General features: G+C 41.1%; 1 protein-coding gene across 3 annotated transcripts in view; it reads right to left on the bottom strand.

The window, feature by feature from the left end:
- The window catches only part of DNAH5 (dynein axonemal heavy chain 5), a 226,859-nt gene that overhangs the window by 99,020 nt on the left and 105,954 nt on the right, over nt 1-21,885 (bottom strand). For all 3 annotated transcript variants that reach the window (XM_039842769.1, XM_039842767.1, XM_039842768.1), the window contains exons 33-41: nt 19,643-19,855; nt 18,660-18,884; nt 17,090-17,262; nt 11,527-11,705; nt 10,942-11,129; nt 10,425-10,619; nt 6,670-6,804; nt 5,723-5,830; nt 3,793-3,946 (exon numbers count right to left, since the gene is read on the bottom strand). In XM_039842769.1, the coding sequence (XP_039698703.1) occupies nt 3,793-3,946; nt 5,723-5,830; nt 6,670-6,804; nt 10,425-10,619; nt 10,942-11,129; nt 11,527-11,705; nt 17,090-17,262; nt 18,660-18,884; nt 19,643-19,855 (1,570 nt within the window). The remainder of the gene's footprint in view (nt 1-3,792; nt 3,947-5,722; nt 5,831-6,669; nt 6,805-10,424; nt 10,620-10,941; nt 11,130-11,526; nt 11,706-17,089; nt 17,263-18,659; nt 18,885-19,642; nt 19,856-21,885) is intronic.

Here is a 21,885-nt window from a genome sequence, read left to right as displayed (position 1 = left end):
GCACTCTAAGGCAAAAAATGCTTAGCTTTCAAAATGTCGGTTAAACTACTTCCTCTTCATTCTCCTCTTAGGCATTTCTTGACTATCTTGATGACTCCACCTTCATGGACTCTGCCCTAGAGGAGGCAGGCACCCTTTTCATACTGCCACCTTCTTATGGATGTCAGACTACTCCACCCTCCCCCTGCCTAGCCTCTACATGGCCACCGGAGGGTCTTCTACACGCAAGGTTGGTCATGCCACCATTCCACTCCCCCACTCAATGGCTTCCCATCGCCCACAGAATAAAGCTAGGCATTGGCATGACTTACAAAGCTGCTCAAGCCAAGGGCACTGTACTAGCCTGAATCCCCCAAAAGCAAAGCCTAGGTCAAGGATGTGGATACTGGGAGTTTAAAGTCAGGGGAAAGAGACAACAAGACAGGAAAGGAGAGAAGCCAACGAAGGGTGCATTGCTGAGCTGGTCATAGATGTGGTGTCCCTCCAAAAGACAGGAGGGGGATGTCTGTCATTAACTTGTATCCCCCATTAGATGAGGATGTGGCTGCTCAGCAGCATTAATTCCCACCCAACCCACGCTTCCAGTTCCTGAGCCAGTTCCTTAGCTTCAAGAAAAGTCGTAAAGCTGAAAAACTGGGAGACACCACGGGGGCTTGGGGGTTTGCATCTACAGCATGGGAAGGCCAAAGAGGTGTCACGCTGGGCACGATAGCATCTGCTCCCCATCCTTCTCTCTCCCCTCCCCGCCCCCCCACACACACACACAAATGACATTTTATTCATGTCGCAGACTCCCCCGGGTAGTCCATGTTCTCTCCAGACCTTCCCACCTGCACCCTTCATTCTGCTAAGAATGCCTTTTATCCACTTGCTACTCAACCTTCAAACCTCAGGTGAAGTAGCACCTGCTCTGTAAGCCTTTCTAGAATTTCCTTAGGAAAAATTCTGCTATTCTGCACCTCTGTCCAAACCTTCCTCGTAGTAATTTCATGTTGACTCATAATCATCTGTGCCCATCTCTGTTACTCCGTTAAGCTGTAAGCTTCTTGAGGGCATGGCCATTTTTTTCAAACCTGCTTTCCAATTTCCAGTATAGAACCTAGCAGAACCTCCAAGTATAGAACATCCAAGAACGTTGATGAAAAAATACACGATGAATGAGAGAACAAATAACATACATGGATACATGGGTCTCACACCTCTTTGGTAGAAGTTCAGCCCAATTACCTTCTCGATCTTTGGATAGTTAAAGTTTTCAACAGGAAACAATGTGTTGCTTAAGATAACAAATGTTTGGCCTACATACCAAAACCAAAAACAGGTTAATAAACAGCAAATAGTCTAATGAGTAATTTATCTTTGCAAAGAACTTCTCTAACACCAGCGATGCCATTGAATTACATAATTCAGACATATTATACATAATGTATCTGTATTGCTTAATATTTAGTACTCATCTTGTTTAAGCCATTGTGCCAGGTGCATTTGTGGTTTACTGTTTACAGAAGGCAACTTCGTAACAACAAAAGTAGGAAGCCTAATTTTGTGGAGATAGGTTCTAGCTGAGAGCATAGACTCACCTGAGTGTGAAGAACCAACAGGTAGAACTTTGAGGTACAGAATTCACTTCATCCCATAGCTAAGGAAACTGAGACTAAATCCAGCATGTGCAGGATTTTAGGGCAAGCACATGCAATCTCCAGCAACCGTGAACCCAGTATCAGGGCATTAGGGTTCCATGGGCTGACTGGACATCTACCCAGGCACCCTTCCCTGCAGGACCACGCATGATGCACTTGACAGCCAAAGTTCTGTGAAATTTTGGAACTCAACTCTGCCACAGCTAAGGGCTGCCGGTACTTTTGGGAAGAGAGTCATTAATGATTAATCAGAACTGTAGAATACAAGAATAATCATGAACATGGCAATGTGCATTATCCCAGAGGACCTCAGGCTAGATGTAAGCTTAGGGATATTTGGAAAGCAAATGCATTTGTTTAACTATACCAGAAAAATATATGATTCCAGGTGGAAAATGAGTTTATGATTAGGATGGTTTTTGATATATAGACTTTCCGAGTAGAGACTGGAATTATTTCATACTTATCGGGAGGTAGTATGGTGTATTAAGTCATATTGGGGGCAATATGATGTGTTGGGAAAGGGGGTTTCCTATCAGTTTTCCATTCCCTGACCTTAATGCCGAGTCCTACCCATCACTTGTCATCTTTGGGACTGTGAGCATTTCTGAATTTGAGCCTTGACTTTTTTGTACGATATAGCTAATAATAGCTATATCTAAAAATTATTATGAAAAATAAATGACTTGACACATACAAAACATATAGCACGGTACATAAAGTCACTTTAAAAAGTGTTTTTCTTGCAGCATTATTCACAAAAGCCAACATATGGAAACAACATAAGTATCTATCAACAGGTGACTGGATAAAGAAGATGTGATAAGTACATATAGATAGATGATAGATAAACAGACAGATAGACAGACAGGGTGGAATATTATTCAGCCATGAGGAACTAGAACACCCTGCCATTTGAGACAACGTGGAAGCATATTGAGGGCATCATTCTAAGTGGAATAAGTCAGACGAAGACAAATATTGCACGATATCACTTATACAGCGGGTCTTCAAGGATGTTGTTTCATTCAATGTCATTTTGTTACAACACTGATGAAAAAAAAAATCGATTCCTGGCCAGGATTCTGTCTGTGTGGAGTTCGCACAGTCTCCCCACGTCTGCGTGGGTTTCCTCCAGGGACTCTGGTTTCCTCCTACATCCCAAAGATGTGTACATCAGGTTAACTGATGTACCAAAATTGTCCCAGTCCAAGTGAATGCAGGAGTGGCCCTGTGATGAATGGCATCCTGTCCACAATGGGTCCCACCCTGAGCTCTGAGCTGCCGGGAGAGGCTCAGGCCATCCACAGCCCCGGACTAGAGTGAAAGGGTTAGAAAATAATTCTCTTTCTTGTTTTTATTAATCTTTCTTAAATGTGTGTATAGCTCACATTTACTTCAATGTTTAACATAGAAGCGTTTGGAGTCTTTATTTAGAAGTTTGGTGATGTTTCTGTGATCAGAAATGTGCTGTAGAAGCTTAACTCTAGTTTACATCGATTAGCCTTTGGGAAAATCGGTTTTATTATATGTCATGTCACTTAAAGTCTCAGTTTCCAAGAGGCTATCGTCGAGGTTAAGTGAGGACTTACTGTATATGGAAGCTAAAACAGCTGAGCTCATAGAAACACAGAGTGGGGATTACCAGGGCGGGTGGGGGAAATGTACCGGTCAAAGGTACAAACTTCCAGTTATAAGATGAGCAAGTCTGGAGATCTAATGGACAGCATGGTGATTATAGCTAATATTACTATATCATATATTTAAACGCTGCCAAGAGAGTAGAACCTAAATGTTCTCACCACAAAAAAGAAATGGTCACTCTGTGACAAGATGGAGGCGGTAGCAAACGCTGTGCTGGCAATCATTTTACGATATGTAAATCCACTAAATCAATACATGGTACGCCTTAAACTTACACAATGTTATGTGTCAATATAACTCGATAAGGCTGGAAAAAAATGTTTTTCTTCTCTGGTCCATTAATATAATGGGTCGTCTCTAAAATGTACCCAATAATCAGTAAAGCAGCATTTCCTCCCATAAAAACATATATTAATGCATCCACGTTATTGTCCTCTTGGGGCACGTGAGTGTGTCACAACTAGTTAAATGTGTCGCTCAGCGCAACGCGGCTTGGCCGCTCCCCTACCTGTCATGGCTTTCATCAGGATTTGGATGCACGTGGTTTTCCCTGCCCCGCTAGGCCCTAGGGCCATCATCCCATGCCGCACACTCTGCGTTTCAAACAGCTGAATGACTTTCAGTTTCCAAGGAAGATGGTTGATTAAACCAGCTTCTTCGACCTGAAAACACACACACACATAAAAAGCCCCGCGTTGGGCCATATCATCGTGCTCAAGGTAAGCACAGGCGTGGAGATGGGGGGATGTGTTGAGAAACTGGGACTTACCCTTTGATTGGTACAGAGTTTCAGTCTGGGAGGATGAGAAAAGTTCTAAAAATGGGTGGTTGGTGACAGCGGCACAGTCATGTGGCTGTATTTAATGCCACTGAACTGTCTACTTAAAAAGGCTAAAATGATAAATTTTATGTTCTGTATTTTACTACAATAAAAATATGTTGCATAAAAGAATATAGATACATAGACAAAAAGCAAGCTGAATAGCATCAAATATTATGCCAAGCTAACAGGAAACATCTGCATTTATCTTTGGGAAATGAACATGTTTATATTAATATTTTATTGTACATACATCTTAGGAGCAACTTAAGAATAAAGACTTAAATATCAAAACGTATTTGAAATGTTGAATTTAGAAGATGACATTTAATAACAGAAAATTTCTAGCATACCGGGTTGACTGAAATTCCAAATAAATTTCAAGCTATCTTTATAAATTTATCTATTAAATATCTACATGGAAGTTACTCTGTTTCGAATCATTCAAAATTTAATTTTCATAAAAACACTATAAGGTTGTACTACTGATATCTTCATTTACAGATTAGGAAACTGAGGCACAGGAAGACTAAGCAATTTTCCCAAGATTATTGCTTATAAAGTTATAGAGCTGGGATCTGAATCTATAAAATTCAGCTCCACGGTCCATGCTCTTAACCACCATGCGATGCTTAAATCCACTGAGTGAAGCTTTACTTTTGCTTAAATTATTTTCAGAGAATAATCATATATTACTTTATGCAATGTATATGCGCTTCAGATTTTTCATATGCTACAAGTTACTAACGTAAGTCACCGTATAAATTGCTTTATATTTAGCTTTTTAGGTAATGCTACAATTAATGTAGCCACATGATGAAGAAACCATTTGCAAAATGAATTATCACTCTTACCTGATAAGGAAGGAGATTAACTCTTATATATTGACTTTTAAAAAAGCAAAATATCCATTTAATACTATCATATTTGATTTTATTGCAAATATCTTCGAGGAACTGAAATACATTTTATAAATATGGGCTAAGCACCATTTCTGTACGACATTTTTCTCAAACTCTTCTTTATAGGAAAGGAAATTAAGGCACGAGATCTACGTAATTCATTTCCATTCCTAGGAAGACTATAAAAAGTTGAAGCTGCACCAAGTATCATGGGACATTCAGACACCTAATGATACACATAGCCTGGTAACCCTCAGAGCCCAAGAAAAAAAATCACAAGTGATCCTGGGGAGGAAGAGTGACAGCTGAGGAGCCACATGAAATCACTGCAGATGACACTCGGCAGCAGGAGCCTGGAGATCAAAGCACTGTGGCAAACAACCAGGATGGCAGACAGAGCCATGCCCAGCATGAGCAAGGCCACCAGCTGAGCCCCACCGGCCCCTGCTGGCTCATCACATTTCATTCGGGAATCTGGCGTGGAACGGTTTCCACCAATGACAGGGCCACTAGCGCAAGGCCAACCGGATGTGGTTATGGGATGTCAGGGTACCCCCAGAAGGAGGTGCGCTATCATTGCTGTGCAATGGCTTCCCTTAAAACTGTAGTCACAGCCTCAGGTGCTGTCTTCGGAACTCACAGATCTGGGCCCCACTTGATGCCAATTAAATGCAGATGAAACAGACACGGTGCTTGATGCCCGTGAAATGCATTACCTGTCTACTGATCGCCGACTCCAGTTCAGGGTAACCTGCCTTGTCCAGCAGAATGTTTGGGAAGAGATCTTCAATCAAACTCAAAAATAAAGGTTCATCCTCATCAATCTTAAAAAGAAAGGGAAATCAGACCAACTATTTTGGCACGAACAACATCCAAGTAAACTGAAAATGCCCAGCAGAGCCCAGCTCATTTCATTACCGCCATTAGTAAATAAAATATCACTTTCTTTGAAGTTAAGGAATGTTTCCATAGTGTTTCTCATAAATTAAAAATTATTTTTAAAAAAAGATTTATTAATCTTTCTTTTAAAAGATTAAAAGGGAGGAAGAAGAAGGGGAAAGGAAGGAAAGAAAATATTGCCTACTTGACAACCCTTCCACGAAATAACCAGTTTTGAGAGTTGTTACCTAGTCTATAATGTCTCATTTAAATTAAAATAAATTTTTAAATGGCGGTGGCAAATTTATAGATTAGAACTGAATACATGCTTTTATTTCAAAATAAAATCTGTCGCACTATATATAGATCCCTGATACTAGACAGTTGCTTATCAATCTCTCCTATGAAATGAAAAAAGTATGAAATGATTATGCACTTGTCAAATTTACATACGATTTCGTGCCAGGCTCTACAGACTTTAAAGAAGATGAGCTCTTTAGCTCTAAAACACAAAACTGATTCAAGGTATCTGAAAACTTAACGTGTGGATTTTTAAAAATCCATTTCAATTTTATGGGGATAGGCACATGTAAGATTAGATTTGAGTTACCACAAAAAGGACTTCTGAAAAAGTACAGTTTAAAATTGTGCTCTCTGGTGCTTTTTCTGATAATTAAACATATTAAAGATGAGCCTATTAAATAAATATTTCTATGCCTCGTTTGTGCTTAGTTAGTCGAACTGACATTTAAGTGGGTGGAACATTTCCATCTGTGAATCTCACCAGTTTAGAAAGATTCATGTCTCGCAGGACACGCATGACGATCGTGGACTCTGTATCCATGGGGCTGGCTCTTTTTGCTGCCCCCAGCGTTCGCAGAACTGACAGGATATTACGAAGACCAAAGTCATAATGCACCTGGGAATTAGAAGTGCACCAGGCTTATTTTCAACATTCACTTAGGCATGGAAACTATACAAATTTGGCAGAAGACCTATTCGCAGTAACGAATAAATGCTGATTTTCCTTAAGAAAACTTGTACAGAGGACCGATACATTTTTTAATCAATATATTTTTTTGAGCAAATAGAGACTACCCAAAAGAGTCATCTCCTGTATCATCAATTTAACTCCTTAAATCAGAACTAATAGATATAATTTGACAGAGAGAAAGAAAGAAATTTCCTCTTAGAGTATACATAGCCCCCTGAGCTTCTTCTTAATCATCCATTAAAAACAGTCCTTGTATCTCTAAAGCTAAAATTCTGAACCAGAATAAACTGAGATCTCACTTTTGACTGCCATATAGATGTACTAATCAGTAAACAGATGGGAATATTGAGGAGGAGGAAAAGTAGCTACATCCCAGTATTACCTAGAGGGAGAAGAATAAGAACAAATCAGAAGCCAAGCCCCCAACTTTGTTATTCCTTTAACATATATTTACAAAAACTCAGTCATGCCAAATTTTAGCACACACAAAGTGAATAATTAAAAACCAATTATCCTACCACTATGGAAAACAATATGGCAGTTCCTCAAAAAATTAAAGATAGAACTATCATATGATCCAGTAATCTTACTTTTGGGTATGTGTCCAAAAAAATTGAAAGCAGGGTCTCAAAGCAATATATGTACACTCTTGTTCATAGCAACACTATTCATATAGCCAGAGGTAGAAATAACCCAAATGCCCATCGAGGGAGGAACAGATAAACAAATGTGACATACACACATAAACACACACACACACACACACACACACACACACACACACACACACACACACACAATGGAATGTTAACCACAAAAATAAGCAAATCTTGTCACACGCTCCATGGATGAAACTCAAAGACATTATGCTAAGTAAAATGAGCCCCTCGCAAAAAGACAAGTACTATATGAACCCACTTAGATGAGGTATCTAAAGTAGACAAATGCACAGAAACAGAAAGTAGAATGGTGGTTACCCAGGGCCGAGGGGAAGGGGAAGCGAGGGGCTATTTAATGGGTACAGAGTATCAGTTTTGCAAGATCCTAAAGTTCTGGAGATCTGTCTCACAGCACTGTGAAGAAACTTAACACTACTGAACTATACACTTAAAATGGTTCAGATGGTAAAATTAATGTTCTATGTTTTTACCACCAAAAAAAAAAAAACCACACAATTATCTGCTAAGGTAATTGAGAGCAATGCACTTCATTTAATACTAATCATTTGGAGAATAGAGCACAGAAAAATACCGAGATTGAGTTCCTACCTTCAACGAGTTTAAATTCTGATAGAGGCAATTAAATAAAAAAAATGAGCAAACTTGCATTAAAAGTAATAATGATGGAAAGTGCTGGTGGATGGAATTAATCAAGGAAAACTTAGAAGTGGACTCAGTTAAATCCATGAGCATGAAGTGAGATTCACACAACGTTCACCAAGAGACCAGCATGGGGCCAACTGTTTTGTACACATTGACTCACTTCATTATTCGCAATGACCTTGTGAGGAAGGGCCGGAGGCGTGCAGGAAGAGGAACTAAAATACTGAGAGGAAAGGAGTCAGGGATGCTGGAGTTTTTCAACGTATGAAAAACAGCATGGAAAAATATTTCTTTGATAGAGGTAAAGATAAGAATGAGTAAGAAAACTCTACGACGAACAGGGAAAAAAAAAAAAAACAGGAATGGTGGTGGCAAAAAGCAAACGGTTAGGATCGGTCCGACCAGAACGCTCCCGGTCAGAAAGTTCTGTGTGTGAATGAACACGCACAGGGGAAGAACTCGTGAGTGAGAACGCGATGGAGTGGAACCGGTGGGTAATAAAAACGAATCTAGATCCAAAGACATTTGGAATGGAGACCAGAGGGAAGAGAGAGTCAAAGCGTTACACACGTTAGGAGATGTTACTCATGGTATATTGTTCTATTTATTGCGAAGTATTATTATTGAGCATATGCTTTGAAGAATTTTTATTTATATGTCCTAGAAATCTGTGGCATAATCCTTGCCTCCTGGAGTTTGTGCCTTTGTATGATCTAGACCTCTTAAGTGTGGGCAGGACTGGTGATTTGCTTCTAACTAATAATAAAATATGGCCAAGGAGACAGGCTGTACATGATTACGTGTACATGATTATGCGGTCACATTATATAAGATTTGTGATGGTTGATTTTATGTATCAACTTGACTGGGCCATGAAATACCCAGATAGCTGATTAAACATTATTTCTGGAATCGTCTGTGAGAGCGTTTCTCGAAGAGATTGGCGTGTGAATTGGACTGAGCAAAGCAAGTGGCCTTCCCCAGTGTCGCAGGCACCGTCTAGCTTTTGAGGACCCAAGGAAGGTGGGATTCGCCCTCTGTCCACCTGACTGCTGAGCTGGGGTACCAATCTGCTCCTGCTCTCAGTGCTCTGGTCTTCCAGGCATCAGATCTGGACTATAATCGACACCATCAATCCTTTGAATGACACCTCCAACATTCCTGGGTCTCTGGCTGACAGATGGCAGATCATGGGACCCTCAGCCTCCAAAACTGCATGAGCCAAAACCTTATAATAAATCTCTTTTATATATGCGTATATATCCTACTGGTCCTGCTACTCTGGAGAATTCTGATGAATACAACATGGGAGCACCTATCTCACAGGAACCTCTTTCCCTTGCTGACTTTGAGCAAGCAAGTGGCCACGCTGGGGAAGCTCATGTAGCAAAGAACCGCACACAGCCTGTGGGAACTGAAGGTGGCCTCCTCTAGCCGACAGCCAGCAAGAAGCTGCATCCTCACTCATACGACCTCAAGAAACGGAACTCTGCCAACAATCTGGGTGAACCCGGAGCAGATTGTTCCCCAGTCAAGCATCAGATGAAACCATAGCCCCAGCCAACGCCTGACTGCAGCCTGGTTAGACTGTCAGCAGGGGATACATCTAAGTTCTGCCAGGACTCCTGACCCACAGAAACTGTGGGATAATAAATGCGTATTGTTTTAAGCCAGTAATTTTGCTGTGACATTGTTATGCAGCAATAGATAATTAATATAGAAACGATAAATGGTTACTTCTGAGCCTCTCAATTCTGAAACCACGTGATGTCAGAACCTGCTACTCTAAACAGTGCAGGAAATTAGCAAGGAAGTTACAACAGAGAAGACAATTAGCAAAGCTTGGCCAAATACTTGAATGAGCTTGGAAGTAAGAGTAAATGACTGAGAGGTTCCTGAAAACTACGAGGATACATAACACTTATCGTGATGAATGTACAAGTAGGTTAAAGAGAAAAAATTAATATCCATAATACTTCAGCTCTTAAATGAGTTCAGACAGTATTCGGTTCATTTCCATACCATAAATATTAATTCCTTTAAATGTACTTCTTAATAAACTATGCATATAAAATTATTTTTGTAATGATACTACCTTCTACCTTGTATCAATAAGGTATTTTATCAACAGCCTCAGTCTATGATTTTTCAAAATGAGGAAATTTCACTGAATAGAAAAATTGAAACATGCATAAGTAGATAGAGACCTTCAGAATGTCACACCTGCTTAGAAAGCTGCTCTTCACATAGCTTGTAGAGCGTGAAAAACTTCCTGGCCAAGACAACGTTATCGATGAAGCCACAGCTGGCCAGCTTCACCCTTATGATGATCTGACGGTCGGGCACCATCATGGCCACGGAGCGGAAGTTAACCTTCAAGTTTTCGGGGAGTTCCTGCCGCCCGGCATAGCCAGGGTTCTACACAGAAAACCAACCCGAGGACAAAAGATATGATCATGAGGCAGGGAGCACACATCAGCACGACAGTAAAAGATTCATTATGCACACACCACAAATCTGGAATGACAGCCAGAGAATTCATTTACCTATCTCCCTCTCCTTCTCACTGGAGAGCGTAAGTCATGAGTCATTAAAATCAACTCTGTTTAATGCCAAAGGCTTTCAAACAGAAGTGAAAATTAGAATCCCAGTTTCCATTCATAGACAGGAGGTGACATATAACCGAGGAGATGTATGAAAATTGTGGTAAGAAGGCTGAAATTCAGGAGATCTCCCTTACCATGGTTAGAAAAAGTCCAAATTCGGGATTCATAATCACGTGATCTCCATCGGTAAAAATAAAAGATTTTTTACGCTCTTTTTTACATGTCAAAATAATGGAAATTTGCTGGGCTGCAACTGAAAGAACTGGTAGATCGATACGATTAAATTCATCAAAACAACCCCAGGATCCAGACTGCGCCAGCCCTTAGAAAGGAAATTAAACAGAAAATCCAATTAGTGTGTAATTTTGGAAAGCCAAGGAAAAGGACATTATGCAGCTGCCAAGACAAGCCAGAGATAAGTCTATTCAAAAATAAAGTTGAACGAATAGATAGTACACAGACTGCCCCCAAAAGAGCTCACAATGTGGCACTTTATCTGTAAATGAGCAACCTATAGTGCTAAAGAAACATTACGAAAGGCAAATGATATTGACATTTCATCCATAGGACACTGGTAAGATTCAGGTTCTCTAAAAAGTTCTACGAAGTTGAACGATGACCCTAAAATGCAGCCAAATGTTGAGAAAAGAAATCTTAACGAGATAGTCTACCTTAACTGAAAGATCTCATCAAGTAAAAATTACACATGTAACCCGCACCTTTAAAAATCCGTCCCAGCCCTCGGAAATCCATCTGGTCCGAACAGTTGAAAACCACGACATACTTCCCAAGACATCGTCCCATATCTTTGGTGGTTTCTGTTTTGCCCGTTCCTGCAGGTCCAGCGGGGGCTCCTCCCATGCTCATTCCCAGAGCTTGAGCCAACGTGATGTAACACCTGAGGGTTAGAGACATCACAGGCACCGTGGATACTTCTGAGACAGCAAGTGAGCTGAAACCCACGCAAGATTAAAAAACCGGAGATCCAGGTCATCGTCTCTACGTAACACTGCCAAAACCGCGTCCTAAAATACTCTTATCCTTATGAATATTAACACGTGTTAAGATAAAAGGAGGGGGTGGGGTTTATGGTCAAATAAGTTTGAAAACTCTTTAAAAGGTTAAACGGCCTTTCTTAGGATGATGAAGGTTGGGAAATCTTCATGTACAAAAAGTAGTAACCAGCAATTCCAAAACTAATTTTGCAACTTTTTCACAGAAATCTACCGTATCTACAGAATGGTACTCTAGCAAACAGACTGGGAACCACTAAAGTGGATTAATCCCTGTTTGGATCAAAGGGTTGGTAATCCGATGTGCTTGGGGACCAGTCCTTTCTTCCCCTTGTGAGCGCAAGTGGAAAGACTGGAAGCATTCTCGCCACGTCTGTACTTCAGACCGAGGGCAGCAGAAGTCCAGAAGCTGACTTCTCATCTGCACAATAAGAAATGTAGAAGGTCCGACAACACGTGTGTTTCTCTGAAGTGTTCTCACGACTTGGTGAGTCCTCCCTGAGTGCTGACCACTGGCCGCTGCCCTGAACGGCTGTGCAGTCCTGGCTAATCTCTCTGCCCTCTCAGAGTCCCTTCTGGATTCATCGTGCGGGCTAGAGGTAACATGTAGGTACCCGCACGGGGCCTGGCACCAAGCAAATGTTAATCATCATTACTGTGTGACTGCGACTGTTGTTTTTCTTAATTATTGAAAACACATTCTTTACCAACGTTTTCTTTCATGTCTCCTTAAGTGTATCTGATAATCAGAGGGTCTCTAACTAAACCAGTTCTTGATAAAGAAAAATACCTTTGTGACGCATGCACCACTGTTGCCCTAAGAAGCTGTCCAGCATTTTAGCATTGATGCTGTTTAAGAATCAGAACTGACAGCACTTCTGGCTTATGAGTGATGACATGTATATAGAGTGAAATAAATACTTAATACTGATGCTGATAAATTTGGCGAAATTGCATGCTAATGAGCTCTGGGTCATGGAGAGGGTCATCGTTCATTTTGTGCCAGTGGTCACATTCTTTATCTCTGGTTCCAGCAGGTGTTGGGATGGGTGGAACCAGATAAGAGTGTAATGCTGGACTGGCACAAGCCACTTATTCAACAGATATACCCAGGGTACCAGGTGCTAGGGGTTAGGCAAGTAGTTGGGGGTGTAAGTGTGAACTAGACCCAGTTCCTCGCAGCAGAGAGCTTATGGCAGTCTGGCGGGGAGGCAGAAAACTCTAATAGAGCTGCAAAAGGCCCCTAAATTATGTAAAAGTTCGAATCCACTCACGGACGATGACGTTTTTTGAAAGCAACGAAGAAAGTGGAAAGAGGAGCAGAGGAGGCAGGCAGCGAGGCACATACAGGAAGGATGCTCTGGGGAGAGTGTGCGCATGATGTAGACATGTCATGAAGATGCCCCGACAGGACCGTGCTTGCCTCTGGAAGGCACATCCTAGAGATTTATTCCTCCGTAGCTGCTCCCAGAAATAGATTTAAGACGTGATTATTTAGCAATGTGTGACTTAACTCTCATGTGACCAGCATAAAATGGGGACTCACTTCTCCCATAATCACGGTAATTAAAGAAAAAGAAAACTAAGTGAACATTTCGGGTGAGACAGGCCGAAACAAACTTTAGAATCACCTCCACTTATATACTTATAAATACCTACTTTGTTTTTAAAGGTCTCGAGTTTTTTGATAAAGTTATACAAGATAATGAATATAGTGAAAAAATCAAGCTGCAGAAAAGTTTATATAGTTTGATACTTATAGTTAAAAAGAATTTTGACATATACACATTTGAAATTTCTAGGGCAGAAAATAGACTGTTAATCGTTTTTAAAAATAAAGAAAATTTTCCTCTCATGCTTTCAACTGTATGTCCTTTTGTGCTATTTAGACTTTTCACCACAAAGATGTAACTTTGAAAATGAACACTTCTTTCATTCATTCAGGAAATATTTATTTAGCATGTATTATGTGAAAAATTATTATAGGAGCAATGAATAAACCACAGGCAGTCATGCCTCCAGGAGCTGGCATCCTAAAGAAAAGAAACAGATGATTTTAAAGTAGGAAACAGGAGAAGTATGCTGGTTAGGAGGGTTGCAGAGTGTGGGTACTGCTGCGTCAAATGTGGCGGGTCCAAAGACCCCTCTGAGCAAAGACCCGAGGAGGAGGCGAAGGTTTTGGGTCAAAGGAACCGCAAGTGCAAAGGCCCTGAGGCAGGTGGAGGTGTGCTGAGACCATGCAAGGAACAACCAAGGAGCAAGTGGCTGGAGCTCAATGAGGGGCAGACAGAGATGTAGCAGAAACTAGATCAAGCCGGGCCTTGTAGGCTGGTGTGAGGACACTGGCTTTTACTCTGGGTGAGATGGAAAGCCAGTGGGGAGATTGTGGCAAACGCATGACAGGATGTGACTTATGTTCCAGTGTCTGAATTGAGAATAGACTGGATGGAGGGGGTGACGATGGCAGAAGCAGGTTGACCAGTTAAAAGACTGCTAACAATTATCCAGGCTAGCGACTCTGGTGGCTTGGACTAGCGTGATAACAGTGAAGGAGTGAGAAGTGGTCACATCCTAGATGAATTCTGAAAGCAGTGCTGACCGCCCTTGACAATAAATTGGATAATGAAATAAGAGAAAAGCAAAGGCCTCGAGGAGGCTCCAAGGGTTCTGACTTAAGCAAGTGAAGGACGGAAATGTCGTTTGCTAAGATGGAGAAGATGACAAGAAGGTGGGTTCGTGGAGGACAATCAAAAATGTTAAGTATGAATTTCCTGTAAGCATCCAAGCAAACACGACACGGAGGCAAGTGGAATATTCATGTCTCAAGGTCAGGGGAGCAGTCCCGCCCGGGTGCAGTCTGGGGAGTCAACGTCTAATGATATTTAAAGCCACGGGAGATGAGCGTAGATGAAGAGAAGAGTCCCGGGGTGTTCTGCGTCTAGGGGTCAGGAAGAATAAGGGAACCAGTAGGAGGGGGTGTGAAGGGATGGCAGGAACAGTGCCAGGAGCCAGCTGAGTATGGTGTCCTGGAAGCCACAGGAAGAAAGCGTATCAAAAAAGAGGGCTCAACTGTGCAAATGCTGATGAGCTAAGGAAGGTGAGAATTGCAAATGACCGCTGGATTTAGCAACGTGAAGGTCTGGGTGACTGTTTTAGCGGAGAGGGGGAAGAAAGTGTGACTGGCAGAATAAGGGCCTCTCAACGTCATCCACGTTCTAATCCCTGGAGCCTCTAACTACATTACCTTACATGGCTAAAGGGACTCTGCCCATGTGATTGACGTCAGAGGCCCTGTGATTATCCCGGATCACCTAGTGAATCTGATCTAACCTCAGGAGTCCTTAAAAGGGGAAGAGGGAGGCAGAAGAGCGAGTCAGAGATTTGAGACAGAAGGAGGAGGGGACCAAAAGCACAACCATAGTTGCTGGCTGTGACGATGGAGAGAGGGGTCCACACGCCAAGGAATGCTACGGCCTCTAGAAGTCGGGGGCAGCCCTCGGCTGATAGCCAGCAAGGAAAGTGGGGGCGCGGGTCCTGCAAATGCAAAGACAAGAATCCTGCCAGTGACAGAAAGACAGGAAACAGATTCTCCCCGTCCCCCCACCCCCACCCACCTCTCTAGACTCCAGGAAGGGGCACAGTCCTGCTGACTGACACCTGATATTAGTCCAACGAGGCATGCGTCACACTGCTGACGTACGGGACTACAAAATAATCGATTTGTGTTATGTAAGCTTCTAAATGTGTGCTGATTCGCTGTGGCAGCAACAGAGAACTAATGCAGAAAAGCCTGAGGGGAACGAATTCAGGAGAGAAACTGTGCTTCTGAGGAGCTTTGATGGGAGCACAGAAATGCTAAGGAACCTGGAGGGTTCACAGGAGAATCTTCTTTCTAGGAGCAATTACAGCTTGGTTATAGGTTGATGAGAATGGTCCAGGGGGAAGTGAAAATGGACGATGACCCCAGAGAGGAAATAACCATCGGTTGATGGCTTTGAATGGCAGCACGAAACACCCTGGAAGCAGGAGAGAAAGCCAACTGCGTGAGGACAGGGGATTCTGCGTTGGTCGGCGATATCTCTCCTGTGTTAGCATCTATCTTCTCTATAAAATAGGAACCAAGGCCTTTGGTGGAGAGAGGGGAAAGGAGAGAATTGCTGGAGGTTTAAAAAAAGAGAAGGTGTGAAATAACTGCATGAAACACAAGGGTTTAGAGGTTTAAGAAATTCTTTACAGTTTGGGATTATCCACCTCTCGACTTCAAAACAAAGAAAAAAATTCTAAAAACATGTCTAGCACCATCTGGCACCAATCATCTTCAAACTCGACGTAGGAAGGACTATAAAGAGTATGATGAGAAAACGCTAGAACACACACAGTGAAATCTCTGGCTAATCCTCCTCTCCCAGTTGAAAGTGAGCACTTCATTTGGTATCGCGATTGAGCAGAAGGAATAATCTAGCAGATGACAGTGCTATTACATCAAACTTTTACATTTTGACTGATAATATTTTCCATCTACATCCCAGACATTCATTCTGTGAAAACGATTGATATTGTGCTTCAGCTTCTACTGAGGCCAAATATTGACTTTAACCTACATTATTTTGTCCAAAATAAGTACTCGGTACACCCTGGAACAGAGTGTATACAATCGCCTGATGCCAAAAAAGTTCACATTAGCCATGGAAGGACCCTTATAGACAGCCGAGGTCACCTTACAGTAGAGGAAACTGAGTCTGGAGAAGTTGCATGGCGGCTCCCGATGGCACAGTTGGTAAATAACAGGCAGAGGGCAGAACTAAGAACTCCAGATGTGCAGGCCAATGTCCTCCCCACTGCCTGTCATCTGCGCTGACGCTCAATCTTTTTCCTGCTAAAAAACAATCTAAATAGTGTCTGTAATGGCAACAGGTGCCATAGTCTCCAAAGCAGCCCCTTAGGCCCACCGTGATTTGCATGTATTGACACATGGCAATTCATGACCTTTCCTGCCCATCCAATGTCCACAGAGGTCATTTAAACTTTGCCTCTATAAAGACCGAAGGTAAAGGAAGCAAAGTCTGTTTCCAAAGATCACAAACTTAAATCCCATGTGAAGACACACATGTAAAGCTAAGAACACCGAATTTCAAAGACTTTGGTATAAAAGAGCTTATAAACCCTAAAGAGACATCAAGCAGAAATCCCTAAGCAGCTCCAGAGAATAAAAACATCGGGGGGGCGGGAGGGGAAGAGAGGTTGTGGAACCAGAGAACCCTTCCATCACCTGTCTGTGAGTGGAGTTATGACAAGCCTGTCAGTGCAGCCTAAAAACTCATTCTGGTATATGAAAGCCACATCTGTGATGCGAATCATCATCTTGTCAGAATCTTCGTTGAAATAAAATCTGCACTGTTTCAGCCACTCGAAGTCTGTAGGGCTCTTGATATGCATTTGACACTGAAATGCAAAAGGTATATGTTAAAACTGGGGTAAGAGCCGCTTATTAAACGTGCACATTACGTTCACGTAGACCATAACGTGACGTAAATGGGAGTCGGGGAACCCCAGCTGCTTCGAGATGTCAGCTACATCGCCATCCAACCCACTCCTCTGCTGGTCAGCAAACGAAGCTACTTTAGAAGATGTGGGTACAGGAAAATGCAAGAGAATCCTCTAATTACACTCCCCAATGTAAACAGCATGATATATTTTAATAGTAAGATATTTGTTTCTTAAATTTTACCCTTAAGTGCCCAATACCACAGTCCTAACCATGAAATACAGCCTATAAAAAGCAGGTTTTGGAGTTCTAAGATAGAACTGAACAATTTCATGAGGAAAAAGGCATCTCTTGTGATTATGACAAAGTACACCGTTGGGTTTTTTTTTAATCCATAAATTATGTTTCCTACGATTTGCAGTGGGCCAAATTTTCTAACACCTAATTGCAGGTTATTGCCCAGCAATACTTTTGTCTGAATTTTTTTAAGCGAATTTTAAGCCACATTAATCATTTTTCTTTGACAAGTAAGAAATCTAAAATTACCCCGGGCCTTGTATTTCTCTAAGGGGCAAAGAATGTGCTTCACTCTTAAGAGGGGAGATTAGCACACCACAGCTTGAAGGTGCCACCTCTGTTTCCATTACATCAGAACCGGTCTTTCATAATCATGTTTACATAATGGGGTGAGACACGATCCAGAAAATTATTATGAAAATAAGAGCTTCCTGCCTCTTATCTAATGTCCTATGTTATATAGCAGAGGACAAATTTCATTTCTTTTCATATTTTCTATCTTCTATAGCCACTAAACTCTTTTCTCCCCTGTTTTCATTTTAAAGGCAAAGATCTGCATGACACCTGAATGTCACAAACTGTATTAGAAAAGACCATTTGCACTTAATGACATAAGATGTAGCAAAACTTGTTAAAGATGCGATTTATCAAAAGGCTTAAAGGAAGCAGTAAGAGGCTCTACTAGCAATATTACTTATTAATTCGGTAGCAGGAAACTATTAATCTTCGACTAATAACTAAAAGGAACACAAGACAAGTGAAAGCTTTTCAGGATGCTACCTGACATTTTAGCATTAAAAGTAATCACATAAAAAATTTTAAAATAAAGTCTAATTGCTTCGATAGCATCTTAGCAGAGATTATCCGAATACGACTGAATTTTCAGCCAAGGACTGAAAAGAGAATCTGACAAATGAGCTCTCATCATGAGAAGATGACTCTTTGCCTGAATTTAACCTTTTCTTTGAATTCATTCAAACTAATTCCAGTGGGTAAATATAGATAGCGGCTAGTGTCTGTTTTTCTTTATATGCCACAGCATTTATAAAGCATTTACCAGGTCATCAAAGATATCCCTTTGGTGCACGTGAATAGTGATCAAAGTCTCATATTTGACTCGTTCGATGGAACTCAGATCTTTGGTTGTGATGTCTATTAAGGTATTTAGCAGCTCCAGGAAGGACTGATTGGTTTTCTGCATGATTTTTTTATCAAACTTGGCATTTCTAAGGGCTTCTTCTGAATCCCGTGTCCATATCATTTGAATTCCTAATAATCCAACCTTATGGAAATGAAAAAAACTTCATGAGTGTGTATGGCTCGTGGATATACTTAGCAGAACATTACAATGTAGTGAACAGTGATTATTATACAAATATGTCATCCTTGGTTACATCAGCTTGATATGCTGAATCAGAACCTATGAAAACTCCTCATATTATTCAACTGGCAATTAGATATGTACAGCCTCATGATATAGCTACAATATTTTTCTTATACTTTTAAGTCATTTATTAGTTAAATCATATTTCTCCCCAGATAAATTTTAGGTTACTGGCAGGGAAAGAATACGTCTTAAACCTGCTTTCCCCAAACTAATATAGCGTTTGCCCAGAGTAGATACTTATAAGATCTTTCCTGATCACAATAACTAAGAAAAGATTGTTTTCTATATTTTAATGCTGAAATCGATTTCTCATTTTTCTGGTAAAGCACAGACTTAGTACATTTTTATGATTTATGTACTAAAGAAATTTAGTAGGAAAAAACTTTTCAAGAAAATACATCAAATATGTCTACAACACATATATGTGTGTGTGTGTGTGTGTGTGTGTGTGTATCTACATAAAACCAAGTAATCTGTAACTGAAATCTTTATGCTTATCTGTATTTAAGAAACCTTTATGAAAATCTTAATATCGGCCCAGAGTTAAATGTAGCCAGTTGTATAGTTTACAATAGACAATGTACAAGCTCTAAAATGAGTATTCTGTAAAAAAAATAATAATAATAAATACTTTCCAATTTCAATACACTGACCTGAGCAGGGAAAGAAGAAAGAAATTCAATCAGTTGGAAACCAGTCTCTTGAATATTTTCAGCTGCCTGGCGAATCACATGATGTAATGAGGACTGAGATTCCTCCAAGAGAGAATTAAGCCAAACTTCCACATTGCCCTCTGCCATCACAGGTTTATCCAACTCAATTGTCTCACCCTCTCGAGAGGAAATTGACAGAATACGATCATAGATCTATGTTAGAAGCCAAAAAAAAAAAAACATAGCTATATTCACATAAATTCCTCCATTGCCCTTTTGTTAAAGTTATCCGTCCCGTAGAAGTTAAACTACAGATTATAGAAGTTAAAATATGATATAAAATCAATTTTAAAACAGTAAAAAAAGGAGTTACTCATGAAACCTAAAAGAGAATAATAAATCAATTCCAGACAGTCTCTATTGAGAGGGGAAAACTTGTTTTCTAAAAGAAATATTCGATACAAATGTGGTGGTCAAAAAATCTCTAAACTTTCCCCAAATGAAAGAGAACCCTTTAAGAGCCAGTCATCCACATCACAGGCTGACGTTGGCATGACCTGGCCGATATGATCAATGCAAACATCTTACAAGGTAATACCAATTCTGTACTAAACACTGTGCTCTTTACAGGATCTTGGTTGCACAGACCATTTTCTAATTCACATCCAGCTCTGATCTGGTCATTTCACTTCAATTTCCATGCAGTATGGCATAACAAAAATAGCATGGTATTTGAGGTTCTAAAATACAGGTTCGAATGGTGCTTTCCCCATTCATTGACCACGCAGTGTTGGAGGACACAGTCCTGAGACTAAATTTCTTGCCTAAAATCAGTCATTAAAAATCACGCCTGCCCTGCTTCCCTACCCGCCTCACAGGCTGTTCACGTCAATTAAACAAAAATGCAAACGATACGGTAAATGCGAATGTGTGTTGTTTTTGTTCTTTAGTAAGTGAAATTTTGTTCCCTGAGTCTCAGATTTAGAAGGAATCCTAAATCTCAGATTTAGAACTGTATTAATAAAGGCAATGAGTCACAAATCTCAGGACCTCTCATTTACATGGACCTTTTCCAAGGGTCTACACATAAATTTATATTGACTTTTTTATAAGATCTTTATAGGACCCAAAAAACCAGGATCTGCCACTGGTTGTAGATACCTTACGGCAGGAACAATAATAAAAATCAATGCTATTTTAAGAAGTAATCGCTATGAACAAAGGCTAAAAATGAGGACCTTTCAATTATCTTCAGTGTACAATGAGAGACGTTTCACTCCGGGACCAAGAAGTCCTAGCGCCATAGCAGGATTTGAGCAAAACGTCAGAAAGAACTCCCTGGGTGAGTCCAGTGCCCCTTTTACACTGATTTTAAACCATCTCCAGACCCCCATACTGTCTTCCCTTCCTCTCCACCCACCTCCTCCGTCAAGGCTTTGTTGTGGCAGCTCAGCCCTTCCCATCCTGACTTTGCCATCCCTTCCGACGCTGGTTGCCATGCCCACGTCTCTTTCACCTACACTGAGCCGGAGAATCTTTCTGAAATACAAATATGATCACTGCCCTGCTTCGAAACCATCTGTATCTTTCGCCACATTCGCGATGAAGCAGAATTCCACAGTGTGATACACTTGGCCTTCTGGAATCTGGTCCATGCCTCTTTGTCCCCCTTCTCCTATGGCTCATCAATCCCTATTATGTGTTACACTGTGTCCCCCGCAACCCCGCAAAACATATGTTGAAGCCCGAAGCCCCAGATCCTGTGCATTGTGATCAGGATGAGGACCAAGATGATGGTGGGCCCTAATCCAGTGACTGGAAGAAGATAATTTAGAGACACGGACCCACAGGGAGAACGTCATGTGAAGCACCAGAGGGGAGCTGGACACATTGTCAAACTGGTCGTGTCACTTTCCCAAGGAATTTCGGGTGAAGGGATGGATCCAACAACAACTTTTGGCAACTGTGCAAATGTGGTCTCCTTCACGTTGAATGACCACTTTGGGGTCTCATATAACTCCATGATTCTAGAAACTTGTTGGGGGTGTTAAAAAAAAGTTTCGGTCGAGCATGATGAAAAACAGGGAACACCAACATGCCAAAAACTTCTGAAGCCTGATTAAAACAGTCAAATCCCAGTGGCAATTCTGTTTAGGCAAGGCACTATTTATGGGCCTGGGTTCCTTTGTTTTATTGAATTTCTGAACAGTTAACTCGGCATGTAAAACCATGAATGCCCCCTA

This window comes from Pteropus medius, unplaced genomic scaffold (genome assembly GCF_902729225.1).
Source record: "Pteropus medius unplaced genomic scaffold, Ma_sr-lr_union100, whole genome shotgun sequence".
Classification (NCBI taxonomy): Eukaryota; Metazoa; Chordata; class Mammalia; order Chiroptera; family Pteropodidae; genus Pteropus; species Pteropus medius.
Note: the sequence above shows the minus strand (reverse complement) of the source record. Positions and strands in the feature narration are given on the sequence as shown.